The sequence below is a fragment of the Sceloporus undulatus genome, chromosome 1, assembly GCF_019175285.1.
Source record: "Sceloporus undulatus isolate JIND9_A2432 ecotype Alabama chromosome 1, SceUnd_v1.1, whole genome shotgun sequence".
NCBI classification, from domain to species: Eukaryota; Metazoa; Chordata; class Lepidosauria; order Squamata; family Phrynosomatidae; genus Sceloporus; species Sceloporus undulatus.
The window spans coordinates 208,084,946-208,104,553 of record NC_056522.1 but is presented as its reverse complement, the minus strand read 5'-3'; the positions used below and the strand labels follow the sequence as shown (position 1 = coordinate 208,104,553).

Below are 19,608 nucleotides of genomic sequence, written 5' to 3'. Positions count from 1 at the left end.
GGGTTAACATCCCTTTGCATCCATGAAAACAAAGCCTATCTGTCTTGGTTATTTATAGCTTGCTTCTCTGCCCAAAGGCACTGAGGTCATTGACCACCATTCTCAATGGTGGAATTCTTTACAGTGTGAGGGAATAGTAATGGGCTTGTTGAATTGCATAAATCCACTGTACATCTTTACTGTACCTGAGTTGCCTCACTAACATCTTTGTTATCCCCCAAACTTCAGCTAGAATGTTTGGGGGGGGAAAGCATTATTTTCCATGTGACCTAATTCTTAAATCTGCTATGTTGCAGAATAGCTGATACAGTTGCATTCTAAGGAAAGGTACTGGAAGTTTATACCCATCATACTGCCAGTGGTAGAGTGTCATATTCATAGGCTTATAGCTCATTCAAATCACAACCAATTTTCCCAGGAACACTCAAAGGCACTTCTTGACAATGAAGGAGGTTTTCCTCCCAAATTTCAACTTTCAACCCTCGCCATTTCACAGCTTGGTTCTGTTCTGGGAAAAAGAGTAGTAATGATAATATTTAAAGTGTATATTTTCCCACACTTTACTTATATTAAAAAATGGCCTGGACCTTTTCACAAAATTCTTGCTAGAAATAATGAGTTCCAGTATAAAATAGAATCTAGAAAATCTGAGCTGGAAAAAATGAAAGTTTCTGGAAATGATAGGTATCTGAAATTGGAGTGTTAGATTGGAAATGCTAATGCGAGTTTAACTGCATTGTAGTCACGGCTGCATATGTTTCTGTACAACTTGTTTCTGGCCATGAATAGAAGTATTAAAGTGGACTGGCAATCTAAATGCAGTGCTAGTATATACGAAGGGAAATCATGTTGATGGTGAAGAGAAGCTGGAAAGAAGAATTTTTTGGCTGAGCTTCTGAGAAATGGCTGCTTGAAAGAATGCAAATGTGGTGGGATACATACATACATACATATATATATATATATATATATATATATATATATATATGAGTGGTATTGTTCTTTGTTTATATAGCACTATCAATACATGCACTGTTTTTTCAGTTTAGCTCTATATAAACAGCACAGGAGCTGAGCATGCACCCATTAATCTGTCCTGACTAGTACATAAAATTTGACTGACAAAGCAAAGGGTAAATTTGTGGCAAGAACAAAATTCAGACTTTTGTGGGGGCCATCTTGAGAGGTTTGCAAGCATGAGTATTTGCTGGTGGCCCAAGACCAGCAAAGAATTTCCAAATACTGCAGAAACAGTATTATTCCCAAATACCACAGAAGCAGTGCAAGAGAATTCTCAGTCTGCATATTCCATTTCTTCCAGACTAAAAGGTGCTCTCTACACATTCAACAGAATGCAGTGGTAATCTAAACTCCTTCACATTGTAGATAGGAGACACCACCATCGCCTACCTCAGGAGTGGGCAACTGCAGTGGAGCTAAAGGCCATTTTTCAAATTTGCCAAATGATCAATTATTGGCAATTGGAGTTTAAAAGTTGAGGGGGTAGTTCAGATATGTAAAATTATCAGCATATATGCAAACTAGATTTAGAAATAGCTGAAATTAATTAAACATTTTCACTAAATATTATCAAGTATGTTTTTAAATTTTTCTTATTTAGGATTAGATTAAACCCTCTACTCATATTTTATCAATTATCATTAAAATTATATTAATGTACAGTATAAGTAAACCTAAATGTATGTAAATTGATTTTGATTGCATATTAACTATGATACTACTTCTTGAATATGATACTGATTGTATTCCCAGTCAATATCATTTCTTTCCCTGATGACTAACTTTCTACTTTGTTGCCAAACATTGATGCAATGTCAATGCTTTAAAAAATCCTGGGGACACAGAATAGGGTTCAGGGAACCACATGGGGCCTGCAGTCTGCATTTCCCCCTTCCCTAAGAAGACACTTCCCTGCAAACAACAAAATTGATGGGAAGACAAGCTCTGACCCAGCTGCTCCCTGCCATATTAGTTCTCTATTTGCAAGGTATTATTTCTTTAGAGAAGCACTGAAAGTCTGATTTTCTAGATGCTGTATTAAGCATATAATCTATTTTATAGTCTCAGAACTATGCCACCACATTCTGTTTTGTGAGTAGACCAGGTCAAAGAATTCCTACTTCTGATTAGTGTGAACTGCCTGTATGTGCATGTGTGGGTTTTTTTTTTTTAAGAGATGTCCAAGCATTTTCCATTACAGTTGTCTACTACTGAACATTTTGCACAGGTAAGGATATATATATTTTTGTCAGAAACAAGTTGTTTTGTAACTCCAGTTTCCTTATTCCTTATGTCATATTCATTATCCAATATCCACTAATAGTTTAATTCAGCACAGATTTTAAATTGTCACATTCTAGGTTGGCATGACTACAGAAGACATAGATTACATAGTTCACCATGAAATAATCAGACACAATGCCTATCCATCACCTCTGGGCTATGGAAAATTTCCAAAATCTGTTTGTACCTCAGTAAACAATGTAGTTTGTCATGGGATCCCTGACAGGTACTTTTATTTTTATTCCTCATTCAAAAATTAAAATGATTTTTTTAATTCAATACAAATAAAAGTGTAGTATATTAAATTCACCACATATCAGTGCTGCATGCCCATTTCAAAGAGAGTTTGCATGGAAGTTCCTGCCTCACTAAAGTTAATGAAGATTACACAGCAGCTGTACTTGGTGATTTGCACCCATTGTAGTTCTATCAAAAGCTACCAAAAAAGTCTAATACACCTGGTTGTCATGCTGAAAGAAAATGATGTTGGCACATGTGGAAAGTGCATAGTAATAAAAACAGTGATTAGTGCTTTGCTTTATCTCTTCCCAGCATGCTACAGTATCTCAGTTTAGGATGTACCATACAACAGAAAAAAGTCACCCATGAGGAAAAAAAATGATATCAGTTTTTCCAGGTGTCTAAAGATGCTGTGTGCTTTTAATTATGAACTAATATGGTGCTAGTTATTAATGAATATTTCTTGTTCATAAAGTAAACAGTGCCCACTGTTTGTCTCTTAATTGTGGTAAAGTAACCATGGCTGTAATTTTCATTTCCAATTTTTATATTATGGGTTCCTTCTTTTATTTAAATTATTTGTTTAGGATTGATTCAGGTAAACTGGTGGGAGCCTGGAGATTAGAAGAAGTTATTCCATTTCCCTCCTCCTTGTTCTACTCAGACAATTTTATTTGTTCCTTTTAGTTTTGTTTAGATGCATATGTGATAATGTGCATGTTTTTATATTTCCTTATTGAGAACTGCCTGTCACCATTATGTATTGTGTTTCTCTCCCGTGCACCCCTTCTGATTATATTTAAGCCGCCCTCTCCAGGATGGTGATATTATCAACATTGATGTCACAGTGAGTAATTTCCACTATTATTATTAGATATATATGTGTATTTACAAAAAGAGGCTTTGATCAACTTTTATAGCAACAGGAAGAATAGTAGATTGCAAATGTAGCATGCACAGATGAATGTGGCGGTTTTATTTCTAAGCCAAGGCACCAGCAGCTGTTTTCCTCTTTTGTTTTTTTCCTTACTCTGCGTTTATTCCAACTAGACCCAGGCCTGACTTGAATTTAGGGCTGGAATCAGATGCACTGAGATCAATGTTGGCCTAAGTGAAATGTCAACCCAATCCTGCTATGTGTCATGTTTTTGAGAAGGTGTAATTGTTATTGATCCACTGTGTAGTTAATGCACAGCACCACAGTACTGGGCAGCAGCTGAAGACAGATATGTATGAGATGAGCTAACATGAAGAAAGCCAGCATTTTTCCTTCACTCTGCCAAGATTGATCTTCCTCTTCCTGCTGATTTTGAGTGGGGCCTGTCATTATCTTACTCTGTCATTAGAGGCTACATTGGCCTGTGTATGTCAGTCTATTTGGACAGCAACTCTTTTGCTAGCAGTGTTCCCTACATTTATTAAAATCCCCAAAGGTAGTATTGTGTTCCATTTGTGGCATAAGAGCCCTGAACCCTTTACTCACAAATGCACAACTTGATCCACAGCTCAGTTAATCCAAAATACTTGGATTTACTGTGGGGTTTAAAATCCAATAATTTGGCTTAACTGGGTTGTATAGCCCATTGTACACTAAACTATAAGCATTGACAAAATCTATGAATGTAAACATTGAGAAATATTTTTATAATATAAGTCTTACTCAGAAAATTAACTACTCAGCAACTAGGCACATAAACTGGGGTTTTCAGGAATCAAACGAGAGTGCTCTACATAATTTTAGCAATATTTTCTCTTTAAAAATTAAAAATGAAAGATAAATTATCTTAGTTATTCACCCTTAATCATACATGTGTATCATGAAGTCTTAAAATAATTTTATGTAAATTGTAATTACATAAAATGTAAATTGCTATCTTAATGGTTAATTTTAAGGTTGGAAACTTTCTATCCATTTAATTATCAGTTTTGGAACAGCAAACACTTCTACAGATACTAAAGGGGAATTTATTTTTATTCCTTCCATGGTGCCTGTATTTTCACATAAATTTGTATTCCATTTGATGAATTCTTAATATTTTGCTTGGTTTTGCCATTGGATACAGAGCACTACCAATCAAGGAGGATTTTAGAATACTGGTTTAATGTGGAATTATGCCTATTGTATACTGTATAATATAAAGAAACCTAAATATCCTCAAAGCACCATCTGATATTGGACACTAAGCAGAGTCAGCTCTGGTTAACACTTGGATGGGAGATAGCCAACAAATACCAAGTGCTTTGGATTATATTTCAGAGCAAGGAAATAGCAAAACCAACTCTGAGTATTCCTTGCCCCCCAAAAAACCTGCTAAATTCATAGGGTCACTGTAAATTGACAGGTGACTTGTAGGCACATATACACGTAATTCAAAGAATATCTTTCTCACTTTGAGAATCTCTTAATGCCATAATGATAACTCTTCTCTATTAATCTAGTTTAACACTGGTAAAAGCAATGCAAACTTCACATGCCATTGCCTTAACATCTGAATTCAAGCACCTTTCATTGTGGTTTGTATAGTTATTTAGCTGTTTTGATAACATATAAATATGTATTTGTGTTTCAGTGATTATATCTTTAAAACATCACATTATTTTTCTCACACACACACACAAGGACTGGGCGAGACATGGTCCATAGCACTCACATTTAGCCTTCCATTGTTTTTTTGACCATCTCAAGCCAGATTCCTCCATTCCTACTACAGGATTTGCTGCGGCAAAAGCTATCTTTCCCCCTTTTATTTTTAGTTTATGAAAGACTTAATATATATAAGAGAGAGAACCCAGAAGCACTATTTTCACTGGAAGCAAAGCCCATAGGTCCATGTACTTTTTTTACTATTAGTGCTTCTGAGAGACTTCCAGGACTGCTGTTACCCTCTGGGAGAAGGTGTACATGTCTTGTTTTTCAATTAAAATAATGGGCAGGGACTAGGTTTTTGTTGTCACTACCACAAACTCAACAGCAGGGGTGCAGTGGTGGTTGGGTGCAGCTTCCTACAGATTTTAGGGGAATGAAATTGGCCCCTGGAATTAAAAGTAGCCCAAACTTCAGTTGCAGGGAAAGGTTTAAAGACCCACACCCAAGTGCTCTCCTCAACATTGCACTTTTCCGAAGCTATTTTTCCAAACAAAATATCCATTGGAACATTGCTACATAGTTTTTTGTCTTACATATAGTTTGTCTCTAAAATTAGCTCCATTTCCTTCAATTATCTTTGATGGAGCAGTTTCTACATACTAAGGCTGTGGCTGAAATAGCTTTGTGACTAGTGCATGGGCCCACAGTAACATTAGATATATCTTCTATGATAGCTTGGATAGTATTAATGCTGTCTGTGTCTACTAGTCATGATTACTCTGTACTCGTGAATCAGAAGCAACATGCTTTCAGAATACCAGTTGGAAGGGAACAACAGTGGGAGATGGACATTGCCATTACCTATCCTTTGTTGTTGTAGTTGTTGTTGTTGTTGTTATTATTATTATTATTATTATTAACCTTTATTTATAAAGCGCTGTAAATTTACACAGCGCTGTACATTCAATCTTTTTAATTGGATGATTCCCTGCCCTAAGGCTTACAATCCAAAAAAGACATGACACAAAAGGAGAAGGGGAAGGGGATGAGGGCCAACAGTTCTTCTCTACCTCTGAGGCCTGGATCAGGGGAGATGGACTGGAGGAAGGACATAGCAATACAGGAAATGATTCAATAAAACAGGCACAAAAGACATCAAATAGCAAGCGACAATATGCAATGGCTGGGAACCTTCTCTGAACTGGATGGTCTTCAACTCTGTTTGGAAGCTGATTAAGAAGTGATGGCTCTTGCTCGTGGGGAAAGAAGGTTCCAGGAGTGAGGGGCAGCGAGTGAAAAGGGGCGAATTCGAGATGGGGCAAGAGGAAATCCTGGGCTGAGACAGCAGACCTTGACTACCAGAACGGAGGGCCCGAGTGGAAGGGGAGGAGAAAGAAGGTCTGATAAGTAAGGAAGGGCCAGCCCATGGAGGGCTTTAAACGTCAACATAGGAGCTATACGGAATGTGGAAAGGGAGGGGGAGGCAGTGAAGGGATGCCAACACAGGAGAGATGTGGTCAGAGCGGTGGGCGGGTGATAATGCGTGCAGCGAATGCTGGCAGAGATTAAAGGACGGAGGTGAGAAAGAGTAAGCCCAGCCAGGAGGACGTTACAGTAATCAAATCGTGAGATCACTAGGGCATGGACCAGGATCTTGGCAGGAGAGGCAGAGAGATATGGTCGGATTTTGGTAATATTGTACAAAAAGAATCTACAAGCCTTGGCTGTGGTCTGGATCTGAGGGATACACGACAGAGAAGAATCAAGGAAGGTTACACACTGCCTTTAAAGTACGGAGTCAGTCCGTACTAGGGTTAGGAAGGTGCGTGTTTCGCACTCCCCTAACCCTAGTACGGACTGAGTCCGTACAAAAGGGCAGCCCCCCTTCCACATGGGGGCTGCCATGACGACGTCACGACCGCCCGCCTCTATAGGGGCGGCGCAGACGTGAGTCGGTGGTCCGCGCCAGGGCGGCTTAGTGCACCCTTTCCGTGGACCAGGAAGGAGCTCCGTTTCGGAGCTCCTCCGGGTTTGCGGCGCCGCTTTGCCTGTGCTGGGCGCAGCCTTCAGACGGGCTGCGCCCAGCAAAGCAAGGGAGAAAGGGGCCAAGCGGCCCCTTTCTCTCTCTCCCCCGCCACCGTGGGGTGTCTTTTGGGGGCTTGAGGCCCAAGGACACCCCTTTTCAGGCTGCGGAGAAGTGGCGTTTTGCCGCTTCCCCGCAGCCTGAAAAGCGGCGGATCGGGGCCTCAGCGGCTGCCATTCTGGCAGCTGAGGTCCCGATACACCGGGGAAAGGGGCAGGTGCAGCCCGCCCCAAATGGGCGGTCTGTAACCCGCCAAAGATAAAACCAAGACTACGGGCTTGCTGGACTGGTTGAATAGAAATGTTGTCCACAGAGACAGAAAAGGAGTGTTGAAGGGCGGACTTAGGAGGAAAGACAAGAAGCTCTGTCTTGGACATGTTGAGCTTCAAGCTTTATTAGGTTGTTTGTGAGAAGGAATAGCTAGGCCCTTCAGTTGAACTGGCAGGGCTGCTCTTATGTTGTTAACTCTTATGACCAAAACTCTTTTGCAGTGGAAGAGAAATTGAAAAATAGTTTGTGATCTGACTTCATAAACTTTTGCTGTTCAAAAGGTGAAAATCACAAGTTTGTTCGAGGGTAGGAACCCATGACCCTCAGAAGCTGTGGAACTGCAGTTCCCACCACTCCTTACAATTAGTAAGCTGGCAAGGGATTTTGGGAGTCGCAGTCCTACAACATCTGGTGGGCCATACAGTTCTAATTTCTGGTCTACAAATAAACACAACTGGAATGGCTGGCAATTCCAATGTGCTTTAATAATGCCATTTGTTGTTGTTGTCTGCCTTGCCATGGTCACCCAGTGGATTGCATGGCTTAGTGCAGAGTTGAATCCTGGTTCCCAGAATCATAATCTAACACTCAAGCCACTACACTGAGTCTAAGAAAGGGAAAATGTTTATCTTTTTTCTGCATTAGAACTTTTTCAATAAAAATCTGCTTACTGTCTTAACTAATAGATTTACTTGATAAATGCCCCTCATCTCCCTTCTAGCGGCACACTGGGAACACCTATTCCTAAAGATGCCTTTGTGCATGGGAAGGCTTCTGCAACATGTCACAGCTGTATTTGAATCCACATTTGTTTGAACACTCAAGTACAGTATCTGATCAAATTTGTGTGAAATCCTTACCACTAGCTGCACTACATAGAAGAACTTTGGAAATGTTCTGTGGCTTTCATATACTGTATCCTATGGAATATTTATCATTTCTTCTTGGAGCAGTAGAACTGTACTGGAAAAGTTCATTCATTTTCAGAAGTGGTTGGCTATTAATATTAATGTTTTTGTATACCATTTTCCAACTCAGTTAGAATCAAGTCAGGTTACAACAATATATAAATACAATACAGACAGTTAAGACAAAGACTTACTGTAGTTGGGTGAAGCAACCTTATACTTGTTCCATCTGCATCAGTGTATTTCTTAAAAAGACAGCAATCCTCTATAGTTGTCCCTACTTCAAGAAAAAGGCCTGTTGTCTGTGATGAGTCTAGGAGGGAAACAGTCTTCACATGTGCATGCACACACACTGAAGAAGCATGTTGTCGAGCAGCATCAGATGCAACTTTCTCAAGGTCATGATGTTTCTTTACCCCCAGACTATGATAGGAGGGGATTTTTTCCCCTTCCCCCCCCCCCCCCCTTTTTTTTTTTTTCTTCCCCCCCCCCCCCCCTTTTTTTTGAGAAAGTTCAGCATTCCTCTTGGTCATGGAACCAGTTTCAGAGTTCTTTTGATGCTACTTTCTAAAGATGTTGTCTCTTAGAGCTTAAGCATCTCAATCTTCTACATTTACTATAGTGGTTATGTAAAGATGATCAATTTTGGCAAGGTGAGAAGCCAATTTTAATTCCACCACCATTACCCAGATCCCACTGCTGGCCATATTCCCACTGAAACTGTTGCGGTTGTTTTCAAAACAGGAAATGGTTGTAAGTTCACTTTCAGTCTTGGAAGGAAAACACAGAAAAAACATCATTTTACTTACTTCCTTGATTTAGAGAACTGCCTCCCTATTTCCAGGAATGAAGTGATTCTTTTTAACTAAAACCACCCCCACCCCGACACACCAGCAACAGTAATGGTGGTAGTGAGAGATTAGATTCCACATGTGGCCCTTTCCCCGTTGTAATTGTACAAATAATGGCTCAGGGAACTATAGTATCTTGAGCCTGGCAGGGCAGTTTGTTCTGGTTCTTGTCAGTGCCACAGTCCATATCCCCAGGTCCCTGATTTTCCTTCTCTTTGAATCAGGTTAGTAGTTACCACCAACCATTTAAAGCTGGCTTGAGAATACTGAGGTACTAACATTTCTCATGGACACAAAATCCTAGCGAGGGCTTTACTTTATAAGGCCATCTTTGCTTAATTCCTCTCTCAGCACACACATACACATACACCCCGTCTTGCTCCTGCCATTCTCTCCCATGCAGCTTGGTACAGAGATCTCTGACACTGGATCAGAAGACCAAGATTTAGGTTTCTCAAGCTGCAATCCCAAACATACTCTCCTGAATATACATTCCATTGAATCCAGTGTCACTTATTTTTGAGTACATATCTTTAGAATCTGCTATGTGTAAGGGTCAAACAACATGTTATGTGAAATAGGTAGCATACAGCTTTCTTTCTATTATTGTTTACCATGAATGACAAATGCAGCAAGCACTCCATACCTCACTCCACAATCCACCCATTCCCCATTTGGCAGTTAGCAGCAGCTTTTTTTCTATTTTAAAAAAGGCCTACTGCTACATGGTAGGGATGGGGATGCACAACCCCGCCTCCTCATTATTTCCCTCTTTGTGGCAAGGAGCAATATTAAAATAGCCACATAACTGGGTGTGTGATCAGGGGGAGGATCTTACAGCAATGGAGACAAGATAAAAATCTGCTTGCACTGGTATCCCAGTCTGAATTAACCTGCTTCACTTACTTCTGAGTAAAATAAGACTGGAATGTTGTCTGGTTAATTTCATGGGTTTATTTCCACAAAGATGTAGGTTGAGATTTGGCTTTGAACCCAGATATCAGTCAATCCCTACATCACTACCTCTCCTTTTAACTAACATTTAAATATACATATTTCATGAAATTTCTTTCATTATAAAATCCTTATTATCATAAAGTTTCTGTCTGAACTTTAAAATTAAATTAACAAATAAAATGTCCAGGACTGTCTATTCCTGCAGTTATGGATTATCTTCCTTGTGTTATGATAAATAGTGATTTAGTAAGTGTCACTGGAATATAACAATTCATATCTGCTTCTGAGGAAACCTTCCTTAGCCATATTTATGAATGTCCTTTCGAAAGGGCATAACTGGGCCATTTTATAGATGGAAACAATTATTATGGACTAAAAAGAAGGATAATTACTATAGATGACATTCTTCAATAATTTGTTTATGTTTGTATATAAGATCTATAAAATGATTGAATAGTAATCTTCCATCTATCAAATCTAAATCCTTTACTGTGAGTGCATATTCTCTAGGAATAACAAACTAAACATATTTATTAATTTGTGGGGTGAAATAGAAACTACAGTGGAAGGTGTTTTTATTTACTGCAGTCATATGGTTTTCATACATTGCTTAAGGAATTATAGGAACCAGTTCTTTGTACTTCATTGACCACCAACACATTACAGCTCCTTAAACAGTGATTATTGTACAGAGCTAGCCCATCTATATCTTAATAGACAATCTTACTTTTAGAACTGACACTTTGAAAATTGCTATATTATACTTATCATAGTTTTCTTTATGAGTGTTAAAAATATAAATTATGTAACATTAATTGTCCCTCTAATTTACCAAAAGCATTGCCAGTATAAAAAAGATTAATACTAATTCTCCTTTTCAAAGTCCAGAAGTAATGCTTAAAATTTTAAGACTTGTAAAATGTATTTCTAAATTATGCTTGTGTTACTGTTGCTTTGTTGTTGTTGTTGTTGTTGTTTGGGGTTTGGGGGGATTTGTTTTGTTTTGTTTTTAGCATAGTCGTAGTTACAGGACTGTATACCTTTTTGTTGATGGGACTAACACAGTAAGCAAAATGATACTGACAATTGTCTAATACCTGGAGGAAAATAGCAATGTTTGGAAGTAGTATATTAAGGGGCAAAAAAATTACCTGGAACACTTTAATTGTGGATGTAACAAAAAGGATTGATGGCATTATTCTTACAAAGGAACACAGTGGTTGGTAAATATCATTATATTTTTAAATGTAATAAATAATCTTTATCCATTTCTCCTGACACATTACTTTGGGGAAGGTTATAGATTTGGATTTTTGGATTTTTAAATATAACAACAACTAGGTCATAGTAAAATATTGTTCTTTAAATAAATGAAAAAATAACACTGATGGTACTCTGAAAAAGTAATGTGATATAAATATTTGATTACTTGAAACAATAATATTCTACGGTCTGTGAATTAGTATGGAAACAGAGTGGAAAAAGAATAATTGAAAATTTGTGAAGACTCCATTAAATGAGTGAAAGAATAACCAGCTCCCCTTGGTTCCTTTTTCTAAAAGTTAATAAAGGCAGTTAACCAGACACTGTGATGTTTGCCTAGGTGTGTTCTGATGAAATATTGGCTTGCTGATTCGTCCCCACCAGCTGCATTAACAGTCCAGAAAATTTTAAAATTTCATAAAAATATCCTCTCGAAGCTCCATTGAGCTGTGTGGGACTTACTTCTGAATAAATCTATATAGAACTAAAATGTGGAAGTTTTTAGCCAGTAAGGCAATTGTTAATACTGTAGGTATATTTGTTCAACTGGGATGAGCAACTTGTTGGACTCCAAGATGTTACTGGACTGCATCTGCTGTCAGCTCTAGTCAGGTCAGCCAATGGCCAGATAGGATTAAAGTTTCAGTTCCATAACATTTGTGGAGCCACAAGTTGCCCCCAGCAATTTAGCAGTAAGTCTTACAAATTCAGTGGAATCTGTATCTAGTACATATAATTGGGATTGCAGTGATCAGGGAAAATATTTAATAAAACAGTCTTATGCCAGTTTAGTACTGTATAATGGTTTGAGTGTTGGATTTAAGATTCTGAAAGAACAAGATTCAAATCCTCCCTCAGCCATGAAAAGTTGTTGGGTGACCTTGAGCAATTCACAGTGGTCCAAAACACACTTCAGAAATAATCCCATTTGAGACCACTTTGACTGCTCTGGCTCAATGCTAGGGAATTCTGGGAACTTTAGTTTTGTGAGACATTTAGCCTTTTCTGTCAGAGAGCTCTGGTGCCACAATAAACTACAATTCCCAGGATTCCCTAGTACCAAAACAGGGAAATTAAAGTGGTCTCAAACTGGATTATTTCTGCAGTGTGTTTTGGACCAGTCTTTCAGCCTCAGAGGAAAACAAGGGGAAATCTCTAAATGAATTTTGCAAAGAAAAACCTGGGATAGAGTTGCCACAAGAGTTGACTTGAGGGCACATAACAAAAACAAATGGATCTTTGCTAAGAAGTGACCTGGGTGTGCAGAGCCAGTATGGTATAGCGGCATGTGAGTTGAGCTCAAAGAGATCAGCCATGGATAATGTTGGGCAAGTCATACTTTTTCATCCTCAGAAGAAGGCAGTGAAAATCATCCTCTGAATATATCTTGCCCAGAAAACCCTATGAGAGGGACGCCATAAGTCAGATTTGAATTGAAAGCACACAATAGCAAGAAAAAACAAAGCAGGGGTGGTTTGTAGATCTTCCACTGCAGAGGCAGTAAACCCATTCTTGATTTTACTGCCATATCTCCTGCATGTGCTCTTAACTGAGCAGAAGGTTTTCTGGACCTGGACCAGCAGAACTCCCATTCAGCTTAGAGGTGTCATGGGAGAAACAGAGGTAAAATAAAGAATTGATTTCTTGCCCCTGCAGCAGTGGATCCACCAGCTGCCCATGCCCTACACACAAAGGAACCATTTTAAAAAGGCTAGTGTTGCATTAAATGGAGAGTAGAGGCTGAGAGTGGAAGCAATGGTCAAATGAGAGCCTTGCAGGCTACATTCAACATTTGGGCTACTATTTCCCCCCCTGTGTCCTGCAGTATTCAGTGAGGTTTGCTCACTAGTAAGTATGCATAGAATTAAAGCTGCAGATTGCAGTCCTACATGTCCCTGGGAGCGTGTCCTATTGAACTGTAGTGATATTTACTTCAGGTAAATGGAATTACGCAGTTGGGTTCATGCTAAAATCTTGGGAGCAAAAAATCTTTAAACACAGTGAAATTTTGTTCTCAATACACTTTACTTTCTATGAATTTCTTCTTTGTGGTCTCTGTGAATCACACATATGGGTTTTATTGTACCTGTGCAGAACATATTTGGAACCTGCTGACATAGATAGGCCTGAATTTTGGGAATGTGCCAGAATGTCCCTAGATTGTACCTTCTCTACATTCTCTTTAATGCTATCTCTTCTTAGTAATTGGGAGGAGTTTCTCATTTGGCCTGAAGCATATGCATTTTCATACATTTATTTGGAAGTAAGTTTCACTATGTCCCAAGGAACCTGTTTGTGTACAATAGAGGTAGGTACTGAATATCACAGGCTTTGTATGGGCTTGGTTAATCTTAGAAAGAAACATTCCAGAAACTGATGGCCAATGCAAATAATGCCTTTTATATTTTTGTAGACTGTTCGGTAGCTTCTTGTGCTTGGCTCTTTAATAGTAGACAGCAGGGATCTACAATACAAGAACTAGAATTATGGTCTATTGAGAAAGCTATAATGTGTTTCACCTTAAAACTATTTACTTACTTATAAAACCTCAGTTGCATAGTAACAAAGGTAAGACTTTTGTTTACCTACGAGACTTGCATGTCTATTGTGTGCAAGTCTGTGCTGCTGCCATTACCAGTTTTTTTCCTTTTATTAAAGCAAAATCTAATAGAGATAAAAAATAAACAAATCCTCATAAAAATAAATAGTTAGAAGTACTATTTTTAAAGTTTTCAGCTAAAGACTATCAATGCTGTAGCTGTTCATACTAATATTGAATGAATCCATTTTTTAAAATACTGTTATAATCTGGTACCCTTGGTATGACATATGCTAGTGCATATTTTGTTTATGTTACTCATAGCCTAATACAAAGAACATGTGGTAGACACAGAGCCTTTTAAAGAAAATTGGAACAATAATAGATAACTGTATACATAAGGATCAAAAACTGTGCACTGTACTTTGGAGTGTGCTATTTTTAAAACAACTTATATCCAAATTTGCTTCTGCCTGCTATAAAAAGAACGTATAGCACCATAAGCTCTGTAAACTCCCATCATCTTAGGTTTTTTTTTTCTACAATGAATTGATACTCATGGTTTGTACTTCACTGCACAAGAAAAGAAAAACAAAACCAATTGGGAGAGTAGCGGCTTTCTCTGGGCAGCTGGGCCGCTCTGCATTAAATCGTTACACTTTTATTCTCTTCCCGAGGGGAGGCAGTTGTCAGAGCGTGTTTTTTGCCAAATGGATTTTCCCCATTCAATAATACTACTAACAGAAACCAACAAAGACTTAGACTGAAAAAAGTCAAGGAGGAAAGTGCCAATATAGGCTTAATGTTAAACATTAAGAAAACAAAAATAATGACGACAGAAGTTCTAAAATAATTTAAATAACAAGAATATTGAAATAGTCAAAGAGTTTCCGTATCTTGGATCTAATATTGATCAGAATAAAGACTGCAGTCAAGAAATTAGAAGAAGACTAGGAAGAGCAACTATGACAGAACTGGACAAAATCCTAAAGTTTAAAGATATAACTCTGAACATTAAAGTGTGGATCGTCCAGGCCATGGACAAGATCCTAAAGTGTGAAGATATAACTCTAAACATTAAAGTGAGGATCGTCTTATCACCATATACAGATGTGAGAACTGAACAATGAAGAAAGCTGATAGAAAGAAAATCAACTAATTTGAATTGAGGTGTTGGGGAAGAGTGCTGAGGATACCATAGACAGCCAAGAAGACAAACAAATGGGTCCTTGAACAGATCACGCCTGAACTCTCCCTGAAAGCCAGGATCACAAAATTGTGGCTGTCATACCTTGGCCACATCATGAGAAGGCATGAATCACTAGAAAAGACATGATGCTAGAAAAGGTAGAGGGCAAAAGAAAAGAGGAATACCACATGCCAGATTGCTAGATTCAAGCAGGGAGGCCACAGATCTGAGCCTGCAGGACCTGAACAAAGCAGTTGAGGACAGGAGGTCTTGGAGACACCTCATCCATGGGGTTGCCATGAATTAAGGTCAACTGAAGAACAATTAAGAACAACAACAACAGCCCTCAAGATCGAGTGCATTCCCATTAGCCCCAGGCCTCAGGGCCAATAGTTAGAAATTATGGGAGTTGAAATCCAACAACATTTAAGGGTTGCATTTTGGCTAGCCATGGAAAGAAGAATGAAAACTTTCAACATAAAATTCACAGATTTACATATATATTCAGTAAATACCCTCCCAATAAATAAGGCGGTGGACTTGAAACAGGAGGCCCAGCTAAAGACTACAGAGTAAGTCTTAAGAAGTTGTTATGAACCATATATCCTGGCTCTTCCTATAGGTATAGATACTGTCTCTTCAGTTATAAAGATTGTTTATGAAATGCATGATTTATGCAGTATTTTAAGTTTTTTAAACCACAAACTATGTGTTCCTGAAAAGTTTTGCCTGTTTATTCCCTTTGGTTAGACTGCTGACTTTAGTGGGATTTGAATTGTCTAACATAGGAGTACAGCCTCATTTTGTAGTCTTGCATTTTGTGGCTTGCACTTTAGGTTTTGTTTGACACTGGCTGGTCACCTTAACTGCACATGAAAGAAACCCATGAATAGACTTCATTTTTGGTGCCATCTGTGAATGACTGTAAAAATCAAGTGTCTCTTTTTTACATTCCTGCATGTCTTTAGGTGTATTACAACGGCTACCATGGTGACACTTCCGAAACAATTCTAGTGGGCAATGTGGATGAGTCTGGTCAAAAGTTAGTGGAGGTTGCCAGGAAATGTAGAGATGAAGCAATTGCAGCTTGCAGACCTGGGGCTCCTTTCTCTGTAATTGGAAACACAATCAGGTAAGCCATATACTGACAAGTAAAGGGAAGGCTGGCAAGTAGGACAAAGGTTATTGGTGGTTTGGTATAAAACTGATGACATGTTTTATGATTCAGAACCATCATTTCAGTCTGATATCACTATGTGAACTGCCAGGCTGTAATGTTGTTCCCTGAGTAAGAAAGGATTTTTAAAAGTAAATTACACTAGGTAGGGTCAGCGGCAATACCTACAGAAAGAGCCAAAGACATTTCTTAAACTGGATGCAGGTATGATTGAACAGCTTTGGCTATTTTAATAAAATCATATTAGCGGGTTCATCTGTTTGCTGCATGGTACATACAGTCCACAAGAAATTTATGAATGTTATGAAAAAACATTAAAGAGGTAATATGTTATCTTGTGCTAGAAATGCTTCTTTATGCCAGAAATGCATACAAATATAATGACAGGAGAAGAGAGTTGTTTTTTAGGAGGGGGGAGGCACTGATCCTGATACAACATGATAAAATGTCATGGTCTTCTTGATTAAGACATATTACTGGGTTCCTTTACTTGTTTCTGCACAATTTTCTTTCAAAGCTGTAGCTTGGACCCTTTCATTAATATGTTTACTACTAATGCTATCAGAGTGGGAAAACTCTACATGAATTTTGATGGCTACAGAACAAGCATTGCTGAGAATCCTAGAAGATGCTCTCTTTCTTCCCCCACCATCCCCTGTATGAATTCTCAAATACTTTTAGAGAAATAAGGAAAGAGAGCAGCAAAATATCAGTTTGATGTTATTTATAGCTTTAAAAATATTGTAACAGAGTCTGAATCAAACTTTAGTAAAATCACTTTGGGTTATATCTGAGAAGCTTTTATTGGAAGACTTTGTATAAAATTGTGTTTTTGACAGTTTTAAATTATAGGCTAACTAGCCTGGGGAAAAAGGATAGTGTCTTTCTGTTCTTTCATAGGAAATGTTGAATCAGACCCCTACTGGGTAAAGAAATTTAATGCATATCTCACTATCTTACTGTCCATGAATATAATAGAAGTGAATTCAAAATGTAGTTTTATTTTTGCAAATGGGATGAGTCAATGGATGCACCTCCATATTTTTGAACACCTAAGGTTCAACAAATTTACTGGTGGTGCTCTTGCATTTTAACAAAATTTATTCTCCAGTCGAAGGGGCACAGAAGACGAGATTCTTATTCAAGCATTCTCTTGAGCACTGCATTCATGGCTGTGTCTAAAGGGCATGTCAGCCTTTGATTCTCTCTGAGAGGTAATTATCCTTTTCCTGTCACGGAACAACAAATGATAGCTAACTACAGAGGCACATTTGCAGTAGTCACATTCATCAACTGCAGAGGGAAAAAAATTCAATTTAATTGTGCAACACAGCTGCACATAGGCTTTTTGAGCATTTCTGTTGTTCTCCCTGTCTTGCTATTCCTCCCTACCAGATCTATTTTTTTAAACTTTTTTCCTTCCTGCTTATTTTTTTTTCTCTCCCTCCCCCCTTTTTTTGTCTCTTCTTCCATTTTTACTCTCTGTACTTTCTTGTTAAAGTAATTTTCCTTTGTGGCTCTCATTCTTCTCCCCCCCCCCCCCCCCACTGAAGGCTATGAATGTAGAAAATTATCACAATTACTCATATAATTGAGCCTCTTTGTAGCAAGTGCAACTCCAGTAGCCTTTCTCCATCATGAAAATGGTTTCATTATAGGGTTTTTCATATTCTCTGACACCATCTACACAGAGGAACAGGCGTGCAGATGAGATGTACTAGGAATAGGGTAGATCAGGAAGGTCACAGTGGGAATAATTAGCTCTGCTATGGAAAGAGCATCTAGGCCTTTTACTGCTACATAAATGTACTGTCCGTGGCTTTTAGTCACAAAAAAACCTCACTAACAAATGGAGCTCCCGCCTACTACTTTGAAAAAAAGATTTGTATCAACACTACAATTTTCCATCATTAAGACTAATAACACAGAGCCTAGTATACATCAAGGGGAATAAAAAGAAAAATCTCACATTCAAGTGGCGGACTGGGTGCTGACCTTTGTTCCCCCTTTTTTGTGTACGACTTAACTCTTTACAAAAAAGAGCCACACGCCACACCAACATGCAGGTGAACTCCAGCCAGTGCTAGCAAAGTACAGCATTCACTTGGAAAATCTGATAAGTCTCCATGCAGGATAATGCATTTCATTAGATTCACTGCATTAATTCTAGCAGTATTTTTTTAAAGGAGAGAGGGAGAGAGAGAGAGAGACAACAGAATTGAAAGTGACATTAGTGTCTCTCTCTCTCTCACTCTCTCTCTTTCTCATTTTTCTCCCCCCCCCCCCCTTTCTTTTGTGAGGTCAGTATTTTCACAGCATGTAAATGTGTATGCAAAGCTCTGTTGAAAAGCAAATTAATCTGGATTGGTCCATAGTCACAACTGCATACAGAATAACAGACTGAGATCATCTGGGCACCCACCCTCTCTTTTGATATTTTATTCTGTGTTTAAATATGCTAGTTATGTTTAAATCTTCATACAGCAAAGGATTTTCCTGGCCTGTTGCAAAGCTTTGTATGCATACCCTTTTGTTATTTTATGTTCATGTGTAGAATTTGGTGAGGAAATACATAGGTTCGTGGCTTGGTTTCTAGTCTCAGCGGACATACTTATTAAGATTCTAATGTGTTTCTTCTTCCTACAAATGTTGCTTCATATGTTTGCGGAGTATATTTTCAAATACCATAGAAAACACATTATGGTAACATACAGAATGGATGTATGTGGGTTCTGTAATCTGACACGTTATTTAATTCTGTAGCAAGAATTTTAAGAATTGCAGCTTATTTTTTTTATAAGAAGTCTGATCAAACAAATAAATAAATTCACAAAAATTGCAGTGCAGTTTAATAATTGTCTGAGCGAAGAAATCAATCTATTTTTGTTCAGCCCATTTGTCCTGATCACCTAAATTCAGATGAAGTGTAATGGGAAGGTAATTGGATTGGAGTTTTCTCTATATATGCTTATGAAATTTTGCTTATACATTTGTTAATATTCTGTACAAATTACAGCGTCTGAAATAGTGGCTCAGAATCCCTATAATGAATTGAATAGAAACAAAAAATGGAAACATAGCTATAGTTAAATAAAGCCAATTTCAAACTTGTAGTTAAAATTACTAAGATAAGAGTATCAATAAATGGTTTCTAAATGTTTTAACTTATAAATATATGTTTTGATATTAACTTAGAACAATACAAAGGCAGACTTTTAAAAAAGAAATCTGTTTCTATCC

General features: G+C 38.1%; 1 protein-coding gene and 1 long non-coding RNA gene across 7 annotated transcripts in view; one reads left to right on the top strand and one right to left on the bottom strand.

Moving 5' to 3' along the window:
- Positions 1-19,608, bottom strand: part of LOC121920123 — an 86,375-nt gene that overhangs the window by 17,484 nt on the left and 49,283 nt on the right. The window lies entirely within an intron of this gene.
- Positions 1-19,608, top strand: part of METAP1D (methionyl aminopeptidase type 1D, mitochondrial) — a 102,728-nt gene that overhangs the window by 57,686 nt on the left and 25,434 nt on the right. For 2 of the 6 annotated variants that reach the window (XM_042447199.1, XM_042447204.1), the window contains 3 exons: positions 2,382-2,530; positions 3,349-3,391; positions 16,160-16,323. In XM_042447199.1, coding sequence (XP_042303133.1) covers positions 2,382-2,530; positions 3,349-3,391; positions 16,160-16,323 — 356 coding nt within the window. Of the gene's footprint in view, positions 1-2,359; positions 2,531-3,348; positions 3,392-16,159; positions 16,324-19,608 lie in introns of all 6 variants that reach the window. The other 4 variants (XM_042447202.1, XM_042447200.1, XM_042447205.1 and 1 more) reach the window with 3 other exon arrangements.